Source organism: Phyllosticta citribraziliensis (assembly GCF_038025025.1).
Source record: "Phyllosticta citribraziliensis strain CPC 17464 chromosome Unknown J3D65scaffold_2, whole genome shotgun sequence".
NCBI classification, from domain to species: Eukaryota; Fungi; Ascomycota; class Dothideomycetes; order Botryosphaeriales; family Phyllostictaceae; genus Phyllosticta; species Phyllosticta citribraziliensis.
Genome location: NW_027117339.1, coordinates 970,720 through 986,248, shown reverse-complemented (window position 1 = coordinate 986,248; position 15,529 = coordinate 970,720). Strand labels below are relative to the sequence as shown.

The 15,529-nt window shown below is 56.6% G+C and overlaps 6 protein-coding genes across 6 annotated transcripts; 3 read left to right on the top strand and 3 right to left on the bottom strand.

The window, feature by feature from the left end:
• Positions 1-520: 520 nt before the first annotated feature.
• On the top strand, positions 521-4,826 carry J3D65DRAFT_548194 (Alpha/Beta hydrolase protein; the record flags this gene model as incomplete). Its single annotated transcript, XM_066796893.1, has 6 exons — positions 521-663; positions 716-1,076; positions 1,129-2,499; positions 3,084-3,329; positions 3,391-3,477; positions 3,534-4,826. 6 exons carry the CDS (start codon positions 521-523, stop codon positions 4,824-4,826), a joined length of 3,501 nt encoding a protein of 1,166 aa, XP_066658570.1.
• A 332-nt stretch (positions 4,827-5,158) lies between these two features.
• On the bottom strand, positions 5,159-6,808 carry J3D65DRAFT_613223 (uncharacterized protein). Its single transcript, XM_066799096.1, has 2 exons — positions 5,971-6,808; positions 5,159-5,855 (listed from the first exon to the last, which is right to left on the bottom strand). The coding sequence occupies exons 1-2, from the start codon at positions 6,471-6,473 to the stop codon at positions 5,483-5,485; spliced, it is 876 nt and encodes a 291-aa protein (XP_066658569.1). The 5' UTR covers positions 6,474-6,808; the 3' UTR covers positions 5,159-5,482.
• J3D65DRAFT_613219 (autophagy protein 5) lies at positions 6,610-8,486 on the top strand. The gene is made up of 3 exons (XM_066799095.1): positions 6,610-6,783; positions 6,850-7,171; positions 7,256-8,486. The coding sequence occupies exons 2-3, from the start codon at positions 7,052-7,054 to the stop codon at positions 8,171-8,173; spliced, it is 1,038 nt and encodes a 345-aa protein (XP_066658568.1). The 5' UTR covers positions 6,610-6,783; positions 6,850-7,051; the 3' UTR covers positions 8,174-8,486.
• A 270-nt stretch (positions 8,487-8,756) lies between these two features.
• J3D65DRAFT_547463 (ornithine decarboxylase) lies at positions 8,757-10,225 on the bottom strand (the record flags this gene model as incomplete). Its single annotated transcript, XM_066796862.1, has 2 exons — positions 8,757-9,835; positions 9,958-10,225. 2 exons carry the CDS (start codon positions 10,223-10,225, stop codon positions 8,757-8,759), a joined length of 1,347 nt encoding a protein of 448 aa, XP_066658567.1.
• Positions 10,226-11,078: 853 nt separating this feature from the next.
• On the bottom strand, positions 11,079-12,795 carry J3D65DRAFT_613210 (putative methyltransferase-domain-containing protein). Its single transcript, XM_066799094.1, has 2 exons — positions 12,072-12,795; positions 11,079-12,023 (listed from the first exon to the last, which is right to left on the bottom strand). The coding sequence occupies exons 1-2, from the start codon at positions 12,533-12,535 to the stop codon at positions 11,366-11,368; spliced, it is 1,122 nt and encodes a 373-aa protein (XP_066658566.1). The 5' UTR covers positions 12,536-12,795; the 3' UTR covers positions 11,079-11,365.
• A 366-nt stretch (positions 12,796-13,161) lies between these two features.
• J3D65DRAFT_548401 (uncharacterized protein) lies at positions 13,162-14,611 on the top strand (the record flags this gene model as incomplete). Its single annotated transcript, XM_066796909.1, has 2 exons — positions 13,162-14,302; positions 14,346-14,611. 2 exons carry the CDS (start codon positions 13,162-13,164, stop codon positions 14,609-14,611), a joined length of 1,407 nt encoding a protein of 468 aa, XP_066658565.1.
• Positions 14,612-15,529: the final 918 nt, after the last annotated feature.

Genomic DNA, 15,529 nt, shown 5'->3' with positions numbered 1-15,529 from the left:
GGGTGGGGGCGGGGCTGGGCGGACCGCCCGACGTAGGGACTGTAGATGACATTATTCAAGACAGGAACCGGACGAAGCTTGGTTAACAAGACGAAAGGATACATGAGATGGGATACATAAAACAGAGTTGCACTGTAGCCAGGGCAGCACGGGTACCCCGTTCTGGCTGGCAAGACCCTTGGAAGATTGCTTTGTCGGCGCGCCACCCAGGACACGTCTCTTCTCTTGCCAACCGTCAGCATCCCCGATACGGCCCTCAATACCCTGCCCTCCAACAACGACGAAAAGACTCAAAGTCTGCAGAACCCGTTTACTCCTGCAGCTACCCGTCGCTGTCCCGTAGCGCGCCCCGGTCCCCCGAAACTCCAGGTCTGCGCCTGGTCCAACGCCTTCATGACATAGACGCGCGGCCCAATCCGACTAGACCCAACGTTTATCCCATCCCCTTCCAACTATCCCCGGAACGCGCCCTCACCACACACTCCCATCCCTTCTCCGCCGACCGCGCCTCGACAAGGCAATGAGGGCCCTCACGCAAGCCCTCGCACTCGCTGCGGCATGGCTTCCCGCCGTTGCCGCTGCCTCGGACAAGACGGCCGCCGACTACTTCATACATTCCCTGCCTGGAGCGCCGCCAGGTCCGCTGCTGAAAATGCACGCTGGGTACGTACTGCGCTTCCTATGCGCAATTGACCTTTGCTGATCGCACCCGCAGCCATGTCGAGGTCGACGCCGAACACCACGGAAACCTGTTCTTCTGGCACTACCAAAACCGGCACATTGCGAACCGCCAGCGCACCGTCATATGGCTCAACGGCGGGCCAGGATGCAGCTCAATGGATGGCGCCATGATGGAAATTGGTCCATACCGAGTAACAAAGGACCAGAACTTGGTCTACAACAACGGGTCCTGGGACGAATTCGCCAACCTACTGTTTGTGGACAATCCGGTTGGCACAGGCTTTAGCTACGTTGACACCAATGCCTACCTACACGAGCTCACCGAAATGGCGGACCAATTTATTGTCTTCTTGGAGAAGTGGTTCACCCTCTTCCCCGAGTACATGTACGACGACGTGCGTACATCTCCATCCGCCACTGACAGTTGACCCAGCTGACATGTCCCAGATCTACATTGCCGGAGAATCATATGCTGGACAACACATTCCGTACATCACCCAGGCTATAATGGAGCGCAACAAAAAGGCTCAGAGCCCATGGAAGCTCCAAGGTCTCCTGATCGGCAACGGCTGGATTTCGCCTGTCGACCAATACCTGTCCTACCTACCTTTCGCATACAAGAACGGGCTCATAAGAGATGGGACCGAAAAAGCAAAGCGACTGGAAGCTGCCCAAGCGCTCTGTATCAAATCCTTGGACGCTGGCAGCGCGATCCACGTGGACGTCCAGGACTGCGAAGACATCCTTTCGACCTTGCTTAGTGTCACGACGGATACCTCGAAATCGGAGAATGAGCAGTGCATCAACATGTACGACATACGGCTCAGGGATGACGATTCTTGCGGCATGAACTGGCCCCCGGATCTAAAGCAGCTCACACCATACCTGCGGCGCGACGATGTCAAGTCGGCGCTCCACATTGACCCTGCCAAGCGCACTGGATGGCAAGAATGCTCGGGGTCTGTTTCTATGAATTTCAAGGCGCGCAATTCAAAGGCTTCGATAGAGATCTTGCCGAACATCTTGAAGGAGATACCCATACTGCTGTTTTCCGGAGAAAAGGACTTGATTTGCAATCATATCGGCACGGAGGAGCTCATCAACAACATGAAGTGGAACGGCGGAAAAGGCTTTGAACTCGGCCAAGGAGAAATCGCTCCACGCCGTGACTGGACTTTCGAAGGAGACCCGGCAGGCATTTACCAGGAGGCCCGCAACTTGACCTACGTCATGTTCTACAACAGCAGTCACATGGTTCCCTTTGACTACCCTCGAAGGACCCGCGACATGCTTGACCGCTTCATGGGCGTCGACTTGTCCAGCATTGGTGGCAAACCCGTCGATTCGTCGATCGATGGCGAGAAGGGGCCGCTCACCAGCGTTGGCTCCCACCCCAATTCGACCGAGGCAGAGGAGGAACAAGACAAGATGCTCGAGGACGCCACATGGCAGGCTTATTACAAGTCCGGCGAGGTGGCGCTCGTCATTGTTGCCAGCTTGGCCATCTTGGGCGGCTTCTTCGTGTGGCGCGACCGTCGCAGGAGAGCTGGATATCAAAGTGTTTTTCCATGGGCAAAAGATAACGGCAGTTCAATTCTTAGAGGAGGCATGGGCTTGGAGGGATTCAGGAGCAGGTCCAACACTGAGCGCGACATGGAAGCTGCATACGAGGAACACGAACTGGTGGGGTCCATGGATGACTCTGATGATGCCGAGCCGAGTCGAGGAAAGCAGCGCATGCGGAATGGAGACGCTGAGAGGGAGCCGTTCAGCTTGGTCGACAGCGACGACGAGAGCGACCACGGAACTGGCCTGGGAGTTGAAAAGAGCAGGAAATGAGGAAGCCATTTATGGCTACCATGAGGCATGGGGAGTTTTGTTTCATGACATGCGCATCTGAGCACTTTATTGGCGTTGGATTGGGCTTGATATTTCACTACCGCAACTCATGGAAGAGGTGTAGACGGTGCACCACTGTCACTTGATGTACGCTATGACGACGCTTGGAAAGCGCTCAAGGATGCTGTGGATACGCGCAGTTCCTTCACTGGAATGCGAGCAACGCTGCATCTCTATAGGAAAGAAGAATAATTTTCACTCATGAAACTAGATGAGCGTTCCTGGTCGATTTCCAAATTGGGATAGTTTCACGTGACACCGCATATGACTGGGGTTGCCTAGCGCCATAGCGGGCCGTCTTGATGACAAGGAACCGTCCGATCGGGCAGCCCAAGTCGCGTCGCCGCCCCGGGCTTCCAACGCGTCAACATCCAACTTGCGTTCCACCCACGCGATGCTCACCCATACCCACACAACATCTGATTAATTATTATGCCTGCGTACGTTCAACTTTCTCTAGCGAGCTCCCTTTGCTGACAGTCGCGCGCAGGCCAGGCGAGCAGCACCGCGGCATCGCGAACCCATTCGAAGAGGAGAAACCGCGCATCTCCGAGTGGACGGCACAAGAAATCGCCACGCTCCAAAGCCGGCTCGATAAACAACTCGGCCCAGAATATATATCGTCGCGCAAAGGCCCCGCCAACCGAACGCTCTACTACCTGCCCGCAGAAAAGGCTATCAACCTCGCGAACGAAGTGTTTGGTTTCAACGGATGGAGTAGCAGCATTCGGGATGTGCAGATAGATTTCGTATGGACACCCTGGCGGATGACGGGCAAGATGAAGGGCGTTGAGCTGACTCGGCCTGCAGGTCGATCAAAGCCAGTCCTCTGGCAAGATCAGCTTGGGCCTGAGCGTCATCATACGGGTCACGCTGAAGGACGGCACTTTTCATGAGGTACCTTCAACAAGCGAATCGCGTCTGTCTGGCATCTTGACTGACACATGCGCAAGGATATTGGCTATGGCCACATTGAGAATGCTGCAGGTAAAGCTGCCGCCTTTGAAAAGGCAAAGAAAGAAGCCGCCACCGACGCGTTGAAACGCGCCCTTCGAACGTTTGGCAATGTGTTGGGAAACTGTCTATATGACAAGAACTACGAAAGCAAGATTTCAAAGATGAAGGTCGCGCCCTCAAAGTGGAACCCCGACAGGTTGCACCGACACGCAGATTATGCCCCGGTCAAACAAGAGAACGTGAAGACAGAGCTGCAGCCTGCTGCAGATGAGAAGCCTCCATCGGTTGACAAGTCGATGCTTTCCAAGTCGATTGATGGTGAAGATGAATTTGGAGGCAACCTGTTCGAGGGTGTGGACTTTGACCACACGGATGGGGCGAATGACGACTCGGCGTATGAGAGTATGCTCGCGGATCCGGCACAGTCCAAACCAGAAACACCAATCCAGCCCGCTCAACATCAGCAACTGACACGGGTTCAATCGATGCCGTCCATGAGGCCACCCAATGTACCAAATGGAGCACCAAAGCCACAACAACTTCAGCAGTTCAAACCTCAGGTCAATGGCAGACCCGCACCGCCAGCACAGCAAGCTCAGCAGACTGGAAATGGAGCCCAGAGACCCGAAATTCCAAACAGGGCTCCGACTCCAAACGGTCAAGTCCAGCAGCAGCCATCTCGGCCAACGCAAGGTGCCCAACATCTCCTAGCAGCGGCCGCCGCCTCAGCACAAGCCAGGAAATCTGGCTCAACACCTCCCATGCCTCAAGATGCGCCGAACCAAGCGAACGGTCAACCTCCGGTCCGCTTCGTATCCGGTCGAGCTGCAGACCTTGTGCACAAAGCCGAAGGGCGGGAACCTCCTCCAAATGCGCCAGAATTCAATCCTCACCTTGAATCACCCTCGCTCCGTCGTACTAATGGCGTCAACCACAAAACCTCCGCGCCCGTCAGCCGTCTTGCGATCAACGGAATTTCCAATGGCAACACTACGAACGGCAACGCCAGCAGTCAAGGTCCACCTCCGCCAGGTGGTGGCGGTGGCCGACCGAATTTCATGAACCCACAGGCAGACATGAACAGGCGGATAGGAATGCCGGGGGCACCGGGCAGCCCCATGACAAACCGCAAAAACCTCTACAAGCCCCCGCTCAAGCGACCAGCGGAACAGCTGCCTGCACGGCCGCCGCTGGCTGACATGAGCAATGTACCCGCAGATGCTCAGGGATCTGCAGCTGATGGCTTGGATGGGAAGAGGACCAAGCTGAGCGGGAGCGAGGCGCAGTAGGAGTGTTTGAGTCGCGGAATCCTTGCGTTGTAGCAACGTTGCTGTGGGACGAATAGTGTTGTGGGGTTTGGTACGCTGGGAATTGCTTGATATGTGAAGCTCGTGGTAGACGAATGAGAGTGCTGGAGATAGCTTGGCTCGCAGCAGTCAGGAGACTTGCTCAAATGGACTGTTTAATCAGTCCTGGACAGGCGGCGACCAGCCTGGTGCCCTCTACCTTGTGATTTGAAGGGCCGAGCTATCCTTGAAGAAAGAACCTGAGGGTTTTGGCTTGAGCATGATGCGCATACGCGGTGCTTTGAGGCATCTTAGCAGCATCTGGCTGTCATGGGGCTTGTGCTACAGATTGAGACATTTTCTCCACGGTGTCTCAGCTTTGTGTCAATGACCTCCATATCTCTACAAGCCAATGAAGTCTTGCCATCAACTGTGCCCGAGCTTGAACATGAATATTGATGTTGTGTTACAGGATTGCTTTTCCACAAGGCGCTTTTGCGAGATTACACACATGGTGGAGCAATGCGAAGGATGCGACTGACACCCAGATGACTTCTCAAAATGACACGCCGAAGTGATCGACGGGCCTCCTCCAACGCCAGCCCCTTGAATACACAACTCCAAAATTGCTCCAAAGACCCAGTGGATCATAGACCTCCTCACGCGCCATACGCTTCCACTTCCGCCGCCCTCTCCCTCTCCAAACCTAACAAACCCTCCTCAACAGCCTCCATGAGCCGCTCCCTCACAGCAGGCGCACCTCTCTCCGCATCTCCGATGCCCCTGCCGACGCCCCAGCCAAAGGGGACGACGAGACGGCGGCGGGCGCGCTGATCGAGCAGCACCAGCGCGTCCATGCCGGCTAGCCCGCCGCCTAGCGGGTGCAAGAGGCCAAGGCGGAGGAAATGGTTTGGCGGGTGGCCTTTGGCGGGGATGGCAGGGAGCGTGGTGGAGAGGGACGAGGGGTCATGCCGGGTCAGGAGGATGGGGAAGAGGGTTGGTGAGAGGGTGAGAAGATGCGGGAGATGGGAGCTGTTGGCCGTTCTGTTAGTCGGATGTGCGTGAACGAGGCGTGGTGGTAGGTAGATAGATGGGAAGATAGTAGAACACGGGGGATGAAGATGAAGCAGAAGGGAGGGCAACATACCTCAACTGCCTCAACTGCACGTCCGTACTCTCCACCACGCACAGCACGACGAGACTTTGCCCGGGCACGTAGCGACGGCCGCTAGAGATGCTCTCACTCACGTCAAGATGAACCGTCTTTTGTTGGTTTGGAGGACACCAATCGCCCAGAACGACTCCGTCCAGCATGTCATCCATGTTGAGTTGCCAGGCGGCAGCGGCGGGCACCAGTTCCAGCCCGTCCAGCACGCCCGACGTGCGCGAGCGCTTGCGGTCCATGGATGGCCGCCGTGGCCGTGGCGAAGAGATTGTCGGCGCGGTTGCGGATGCATTCGTGTGAGAGATCTCTTGAGCGCTGATGATGTGGGGAGATTGGTTGCGCTGCCTGTTGTCCTCGTCTTGGTCGTCGTCTTCGTGGAGCAGCATCATGGTGGCGCGGGAGCGTTTGCGGCTCATGGCCGCGGCCGCCGCTGCTTGGGGGTCCGACGTGGACGACGATACGGCCTGGAATATTGTGGTCGACATGGTTTTAAGAAGAGAGGTGAGGATTGATGAGGTATATATGTTTGTGTTGGGCAGAAATCAACTCGGACAAGAGCTTTGAAGCAGGGACTCGCCGGAGGGAGGCAAAGAAATCGAAACCAGAGTTTTACAGGTCCGGCATATTTGTGCCGCTCAGCGCAAAGGCATTGTTTTCCTTTTCCCTCGTGGATTGAGTGTGATGCAGCAAGACTGCCAGGTAGGGTGGACGAAGCGTTGGAGTCGAGGAAAAGAAAAGGCGGAGGTCAATGGCATGGATGGCGGCGGGTGGGCCGACAGGTGGACCTGGATGCTGGTAAGTGACGGGCGGAACGGATGCGAGGGAAAGAAGGTTAAACTGACAACCTAACCTCCGCTGCAGGGACTCGTCCAGTTGATCCATTACATGGTCATGATTGCTCCACATGTGAAGTCAGGTACCTGTATTACTGGTCTCATCTCACCTCACCTCATCATTCCCGCTCGCTCGCCCCGTTCCGCTGCTCTCCCGTCGACGCCTAACCCGCCGCAGCACCGACAGAAACAGACAACCTGCCAACGACCTCGCTCGAGTCGCGGCGGCCATGAGCAGCCCGCGCGACGTCACGGCCGTCCAGAAGCAGATTTGGAACGGATCCATACCGCTGCAAATCACCCTGGCCAGCACCGACTGCCGGACATTTGACGAATCGGATCCGTATCTGGTAGGCCATCTCCATCTCATCTCACCACCACCGCAAGAACAAATACTAACCATTTCCTTTCTTTTTTTTTTCGTCTGCACAAAGATCCAAGTACCCCGTCTCTCCTACATCCCATTTCTACTCGGCCGCCTGCACGCCTTCTTCGCACCCTCGCTCATCAACCCGGACGTCCAACCCAGCCAAGGCTGGCTCTCGTTCGAAGACGTGCCGTTGAAATGGCACCACCCCATCGGCCTGCTCTACGACCTCTACTCTGGCGCCGAGCCCTTCAACGCTCACGCCTCCAGTGATGACCCACTAACCACCAGAACATCGCCAACATCGCCAACCTCAAGCAGCAGCAGCGGCACCGAAGCCGGCGCGCTCCCCTGGCGACTGACGCTGCATTACGCGGCGCACCCACCGACGCTGCTGCCGCTGGACCCGGCCCTCAAGAGCCAGCACGACGCCTTCATCAACGCCGTCAAGGAGGCCGACTTCCTGCGCAACGGCTCGGCCAAGGCCGTCATGAGCCTCAGCAAGGACAGCAGCGACGCCCTGTGGCGCGCCGTCCAGACGCACGACTTGCCCCTCTACAACAGCGTCCACGCCCGCCTAGTCACGCCGCCCGCCGGCGGCCGCCTGCGCCACGTCCCCTTGAAGCTGTATCTGCCCAGCACCAGCGGCGGAGCTGGCGGCAGCGGCGCCTCGTCTCCGCCGCGTACTCAACAGCATCAGCAGAGCCAACGAGCCCCAGCTAGCAAGAAAGACGACGACGAGGCCGCAAAGCTGCCTCCTGGCGCCCTCCGCACCATCCAGGCCCCGATCCAGCCTAATCAGACGCTCGGCACGGCCCTGAATACCGCGCTGCCGAGTCTCTTTCCCAGCAGGCGTAGTCCGCTGTTGGCGCAGCCCGTCTTGCACGGCGCCGTGGTGCCGCTGGCTGCGCCTGTCGATGAGCTGGGCCGCGCTGCGAGCTACGCTGACGGCTTCTTGCATTTGGTTGTGTGGATGATGGGGTAGCTGGGCTGGCGAGTGAGTGTGTGGTTGGTGGAGGGGGAAAGGCTGCCAGGGGAGGCGAGATGGAACGAAGACGTAGACGGTCTTTGGGAGTTGACAGCTCAGCGAACCATGGTAGTCTTACAACCAAGGGATGTGCACGGCGTTGGGCGTTTGGATACCTAGGTGGTTACCTGGGTACGGGACGGAGCGGACGTTCAACCCCAGATCTGCATTTGTATTGACTGCACGAAGATAATGAGAATTGAGTAATCCAACAAAAACATGGCAATGCCTACTCTGTTGTCTATCAGAAGAGGAGCAAAGCCAAAGGCAGCAAGTGGTAGACTTGGCGGCGCCACCCGTTTTTCTGAGATTAAACGTGAGACGTGAGTCCTCATCGCCGTAAAGATTACGTTACGCAGGAAAAAAACCCCCCCCCAAAAAATTGACCAGCAATGATTCCAACTGTTGCAGGCCAAGGACACAGTGCGCAAAGCCAAAAAGCAAAACAACACGTGTGCTCGATGAGGTGTATGACTGCCAAACTCATCTGTCTCCTCCGTCTATAGGTCCATGCCTTGTGCGCCTTGAGAGATGCTCAAAATTAGAGACCGAGCAGAGCGCTGGCACCCGGCTCGCTGGACACGTACACCGTCTCGTGGGCATCGGGAAACCCATTGAAGCGCGTGGCCGAGCACTTGGTGTACGCCCCCATGTTCTCAAAGTAAAGCCAGTCGCCAACGTCAAGAGTCTCGGCAAACGTTGCGCTCTCTGCGATGCAGTCTATCCCGTCGCAAGTAGGGCCCCAGATTGAGTACTCGATGGGGGGATGTGCGGTCACAGCGGCAGAAACGTCATACTCGCTGTCCATCTCGGCATTGTGCAAGAAGCGGTCGCCGGTCTTGAGAATGCGCGGAACAGGGTGCTGGTGGTCGAACATGATGCACGAGAAATTGCCGTACACGCCGTCATTGAGATAGAGCATGTAGCTGGTGGTGCCAAGCTCGGCATCATAGACGGTACGGCGAGCAATGACGTTGCATGCGATGCTAAAGGCATTGGAGACATAGAAGCGGCCAGGTTCGCCAATGACGCGGATCTGGGGAGGGAAGTACTCGTCCAAAGCCTCGGACAACACGGCTGACATGTCTTCGAAGGACTCGCTGCAGAATCCACCGCCAACATCCAGCGTGTGCATATTGAACCCAAGTTCCTCGGCCTGATCAAAGACGAGACGGGCATCCTGGACAGCGCGAAGGAAAGCCTGTGGGTCGGATGCTCCCGAGCCAACGTGAAAGGCCACGCCAACAACGTTGAGTTCTAGCTGGTTGGCAAGTTCGAGGAGATCTTTCGTGGAATCCATGGAGGCGCCGAATTTGAGGCTGAGTCGGCAAAGACTAGCTGAGTCGTCCGTGGAGATGCGCAGGTACAGCTCAGCGTCTGGGAATAGCTGCTTGGTCTTGTACAACTCGTCGGCGTTGTCAAAAGTCATCTGCTTGACGCCGTGCTGAGCCGCATAGCGCACATAGGACTTGGTCTTGCAAGGCTGCGCGTAGATGATGCGCGAAGGGTCAATGCCCATTTTGAGCACCTGCTCGATCTCGGACTTGGAAGCACAATCGAAACCAGTGCCCAGTTCGGCCAGGAGGCGAATGACCTGGGGGTCCGGGTTGCATTTGACGGCTGTGTGGCTTGTCAGCTTCAACTCTGAGAGGAAACAGCTGGCTAAGCCACTGCGCGACATGAAACCCAAACGGCTTCGGCCTTCCCTCCGGCGTGTCTTTGCATTCTGCAAACAGACTTACCATAATGAGGCTTGACGCGCTTCAAATTCATCTTCCAACGGAGGTGCTGGCGGTAGACCTCGCCCATGTCAGCCACGAAAAAGGCATCTTCCTCCCCCGCTTCGCAATTGTCATGATCCAGAGTCTCGACGCGATTCTTAAAGGCTTCACCAATCAGTGCCTTGGCATGTTTGACGCCATGATTATCGACCGCGTTGCGTTCAACCGGTGTGATGGATTTGATTGACAACGGTGTGTACTGCTCGGTGGTGATAGCAGAAGGTGCCATAACCAGGGACATTCGGTCCTGGTGTCGAAGAGGGTAAAGGCGCGTGCGCGAAACTCGTGTTAAGGGGGTCTGAAAGGCTCGAATCCGAGACCAAGGGTTGACAGGCGAGGCCTCCTTGACTCTTCCTCCTGGAGAGGAAGAACCACAGAGAGCGTCCTATGCGGCAGCTGAGGTGGCGGGAATTCGGGGGAGGAGGTTTGATTTAGGTCAAAAATCAAACGCTCGAGTTCAGACGCGGACTTCAGCAGAAGGTGGCGGCAGGTTGTTGAGGGTGTCCTTGTTTTGAGGGCGAGAGACAATTTGAAGAGCGACGGATGCAGAGGCCGTGCGGGCCGTCGTGTAGGCGGTGCCTTTGAGAAGACCAAAGGCGAAGTCGAGCCTGTAGATGATTCAGGTCGTCTGCAGAGACGGCGAGGGTGGTCAGCTTGGGCCGAGTTGGAGCAAGTGGCGGGAGGATGGAGTAGGAGCAGGTGCATGTGGCAGAGGCAGGCGACCTGACGCGGGGAAGGAAGAACTGTGACGAACCGGAGCGAAGGACTCTGACGAGACTGGACTGGGCTGGACTAAGAGGATGATGGGCGAGCGATGGCGACGCGTGTCGGAGGGTATGTCTCGAGGGACAGGACACGAGGGGACGATGGGGTCGAGGGGAAGGAGATGCGACCTGGACGGAGGGAGGTGGAACAAGTCAGCGGGTGGAATTTTGAGTCGGCTGTGGTTAAGCTCCGTGCCTGCCTGCGGCGCGGCGCGGTGACGAAAGAGAGGGAAGGTGCCTGCCGCCAGGGCAGAAAATACCGCAGTCGGGCCCCGGCCAATCACCACCGACAACTTCTAAACCCCACCGTCATGTAACCACCTGTACAGTATATTTATGTATCTATGTACATTCACGACATGCCCCTCCCCCTCCCCCTCCTCCACGTCTTCCCCTGCATTGGCTCCAGTCCCACTGTGCAACCTTAGACCCCCCCGCCAGCCAGCCAGCCTAGTGGAATCTCTCCCTCTCACGCTACAGTCGCATGTTGCACTCCTCGTGTACGCATCGTCTGCATTACTCTTGCTGGTGGAAACACTAAATGGCTTCCGGGAATCGTCGTGTAAATGCCTGCCTCCTCCTCCTCCTCCTCCTCCTCCTCCTCCTCATTTCTGCCAGAACTCAACCGATCCATCGACCATGAAAAACGGTGGTGCGGCCGTCTTGGGCCGCGTCTTGTAGTGGAAAATGTAAATGTCGACCTTGGTGGCCGAGTCGTAGTCCGTCTCCTCGCATGGCAGTGGCTGCCACGCCGTTGTCGCTGTAAGGAAACCAGCCTTGGCCATAAGCTCAAAGAAAATGGCCTCGCTTTCATGCCGGACCTTCATGGCCAGAACCACAATCGCCTTTGGTGATCGCGCCACCAGTGCCAGCAGTGTCTTGACGAGCGCCGGGCTCGAGTCCGGATTGTATGTGCAGTCCGAAACAACAATCATGTCGTAGACTTGGTGTTCAATGACTTGCGGCAGAGGCTTGTCCCAATCCAGTGTCTCGAACCTCGCCGACGAGGCCATGGCTGGATTCATCGTGCTGATGTTCTTTTGGGCAATCTCTCGCGCCTCTGGCAGGTCCGTCATCCACACGTGGCAGTCGGGGATAATCTGCGCCAAGCTGATACCCACGATGCCGCACCCGCAGCCTAATTCTAACACGTTTAGTTTCCTGTACGACGCTGAGCTTAGCGTCGAGACGAGCAGAGGCGAGCTTTCGAACTGCATGGCTACAATCTTGTCGAAAAAGGCTGCTAGACCCACGCCAGCATCCCTAGGGTTTGTTAGCTTGATGGCCATCACGGGCGGCAACTCGACACACCAAATGTGCCGCGCAATGCTCTCGCCCGTCTCTTCCCATATCTTCAGCGGCCTGTTGCTGAGGGGCACCAAGCGGCGTTGGACCTTCTTCTCTGCCTCATAGATGCCCCCCGGGAAGTGGAGCGGCGAGCTCAGAACCGAAATGACGGCAGGCAGCTCAGCACCGGTCAATTGCGTCTCAAAGTAGTCTGCTAGTTGACCTTTAGGTCCGACATGGACCACAACGGGCCAGTCGAGGTCACAGTGCCGCAGGTCGAACGTCACCGGGAGTGCGCGCATGCCAGCAGTCCATGCGAAGCTCTTGCGGAGGAATATGTCGCCGCGGTCCTTGGGTGATTGTAGCGTGGCAGACAAGGCGACATCTTCGGCGAGAAAACTATGGCCCAAGTCCGAGGTGATGGTGATGACGCAGGAAATGGACTTGGAATCGCCTTTGGGGACCTTGAGAAAGCGAATGTACCTCATGGTGGAGCAGCAAAGGTAGGTGGAGGGGATAAGTCGGCGACTTGCAGCATGGCGAGAGCCTGGCGTTAAGTGCGAAACGGAGCGACTTGTCAGGACAGTCGGTAACGGAGGGCGACATTGAGCATCATGACATCTGGCGGCAGATCGACTGCAATGGGGGCCTCCATCCCCTGCTGAAAACCTACGGCCATCGAGATGCGATCGCGCTGCATGCTGTGTGTGTACGCATCAAGCCACGCGCAGACGCGCGCACTCTGCTGTGGCATGAAGGGGAAGACAGCTCGAAGGGGACATGGAGGGTCCGTCCGTAATTAATGACTAAGCGGCGGCGGAGAATCGTTCCGCCTCCGCTCGCGCTGACGTCGTCCCAAGACCCGGTGCTTGTTCTCAGCCCTTTGGTCCCTTTGCGTCGGCTTGTGCCTTCTCCCCAGTCCAACGACGTTTCTTAACCCTCTGCTATCGCTCCATCGTCAACTCCGCCCTGTCCAGTCCCAACCAGCACGCCCCTCGGTCGGGCGACCTCGCGCTGTCCATGAGGCGTCGCAGGAGGCATCCCAGACCCACTCGTCCCGGCTCAACGCCCGCGAATTAACCTCTGCCAGCTAAGCCTTCGGTTGCCCGCAATCATGTATCGAAATCGTAATGACCCGCGTTTCCGGCGCACTCTGGACGAGCTCTCCCACAACATCGAGTCAGCCAACGAGGCCGCCCAGGAGGGCATCTACACCTTCTCGCAAAACTACGTCCACCCGTGCGTCAACTCCGCCAGCAGCTGCTTTCAAGCCTGCTGGCAGCCGTGCTTTGGCTCCGCCGAGGGTCGCTTGCGCCGCCGCAGAGGACGCGGGCGTGGTCGCGCCGAACTCAATTTTGACTTTTACGACGATTGGGACAACGACGATGATGACGATGAACCTTTTGGGCGTGGGAACAGCGAGTTTGACCGCCTGTTGGCCGGCCAGGGCACCTCGACTCAATCGCAACCTGGTCGCCAGCGCGCAATGAGCTACGGAGCGCGCAGAGGCGACAAGACCAACCATGGACGCAGGAAGAGTGCCGTCCCCCCTCACGATGGAGGCCCGGATCCCACTCTGATACCGACGAGTTCATACTTTGGTTTCTTGTCGAGGCTGCCTTGGAAGGTTGGAGGCCGGGCCTTGAGATACAAGCCCTCTGCTGCGGACTTGCAGGACCATCCAGGCCAAGCTCGCAGGTCCATCGAGGAAGAGGAGCCATTGATCGAAGATGCTGACGAGTATCCCGAATATTTTAATTCGGGAAGGCGAAAAAGAAGCAGGACTACCGGCTCGGGTCACACAGCGGATTCGCTGAGTTCCCGTGGTGACATACTGCCGAGTGAGGACGAGCTCGATGATGCTGTGCCCATAGATGACGAGTTCTCATTGGTTCTGGAACGCCGCAACACGGGTGTGGGGCACGATGATCACAGCAACAGCAGCACAAAAGCCCTTCTGGGAAGAATGTCGCATGGTTCACGCATATCCACCAGGACCGTTTCCTCCAAGAGCACAGCCGAGTCGCGAAGAAAATCGGCCGTAGCACCCCCAGTTGACGACAAGCAGACTGATGCTGGTCTATCAGAGGTCGCATCCATGTCTGACCTAAAATTGGAGGAAGCCCGCGTACAGCAGCAAGAGGAAGAGGTTGTTGAAAGAAAGCGCGACGCTGCCATGACCCTTGCCCTTAAGCGCGGTCTCAAGGCTGATGATCCTGTGGTGCGTCGAAGATTTCCCAAAGCAACCCGTACACGTAGGAAAAGACGCTAAAATTGTGTTCTAGACCGCTTCTGAAGGCAAATTCCCAACTTCGTCACCTACTCCCTCTTCCCCGAGAACCGCCATTCGCCACGAACCGGCGTCTCCGCACTCAATGCCTCAGTCGCCAGCTGCAGTGCCCTTCCCAACCTTTGAATCCCACCAAGATTTGAATGCTGGTTCGCCTACAGGTGCAGGTAGACGCCCTCGCGCCAGCACGCCGCGACAGCGAAGCGAGTCGCAGGGGCAGGAGGGAGATTTCATCCCGGCCAAGCTACCACACTTTCAGTCCAAGTCTGATTGAGAAACGTTGCAAGAGGCGCGGCTCTCATGCCGGCAAATTGTCTGGAAACTGGCCATGTACCTTGTAACATGTACGAAATGGCCCCACTCGTGCAGCAAGACACGTCGTCCAAAAAGTGACGGGAAAACGTTCCGTTGCTTATTAAGATACCCCCCACCCGGACTTCATCGACCGACAACCTCGAATTGCAAGACTGGCCTGCGATTCTTTTTGCCTCGTATCAATTCATCCACTTCTCCTTCTGTTTCACCTTTTCCGTCTTTCTGGATGTCAGCCTCGACATATCGACGATCCAATTGCTAGACCCTTTTTTCTTATTTTTGTTTTTTCCTCCTTCGACGAATTGGTCATTCGTTCGTCAACTGACGTCCCTGCATGCTCTTGGCAAGCTTCGTGCTCATTCATAAGCGAGTTCCTGTTTTCTGTGCAACTGCAAACCCATGGCATTGTTTCTCTTTAGTTTTCTTCTGCCTTTGTCGTTCAATCAGCATGTCGGGTTTGGGACGGCGCACAATGGGGCGGCGGAGACTGCAGCAGTAACGCCGCCAGCTAGAACCACGGCCGTGTGCATGGATGCATGCATGAGGAAGGGCGCATTTTGGAACGAACAAATCACTACTACGAGCATTGGGGGGAAAACAGCAGTAACGTGTATCAACTGGCCGGCACTTTGCTTTCTTACATGCAGCCCATTGTTCTCCATTTTGTGTTCAACGTTTGTTGAGTCATCTCTGCCGGTCGCTAGGGGGTTTAGGCTCGTGCACTTGTGAGGAATTTCTCGGTGTAGCTTGCCATACTAGAAATCCTTTTGAGATTTTGGAACCTTTCCATTTGTTCACGGCTGTCTCCGTTGCGTTATCTAGGACGAGCTGCTCCACCCGTGACTTGCCCTTTGACGCTGGTCCATGTTCTAGATTC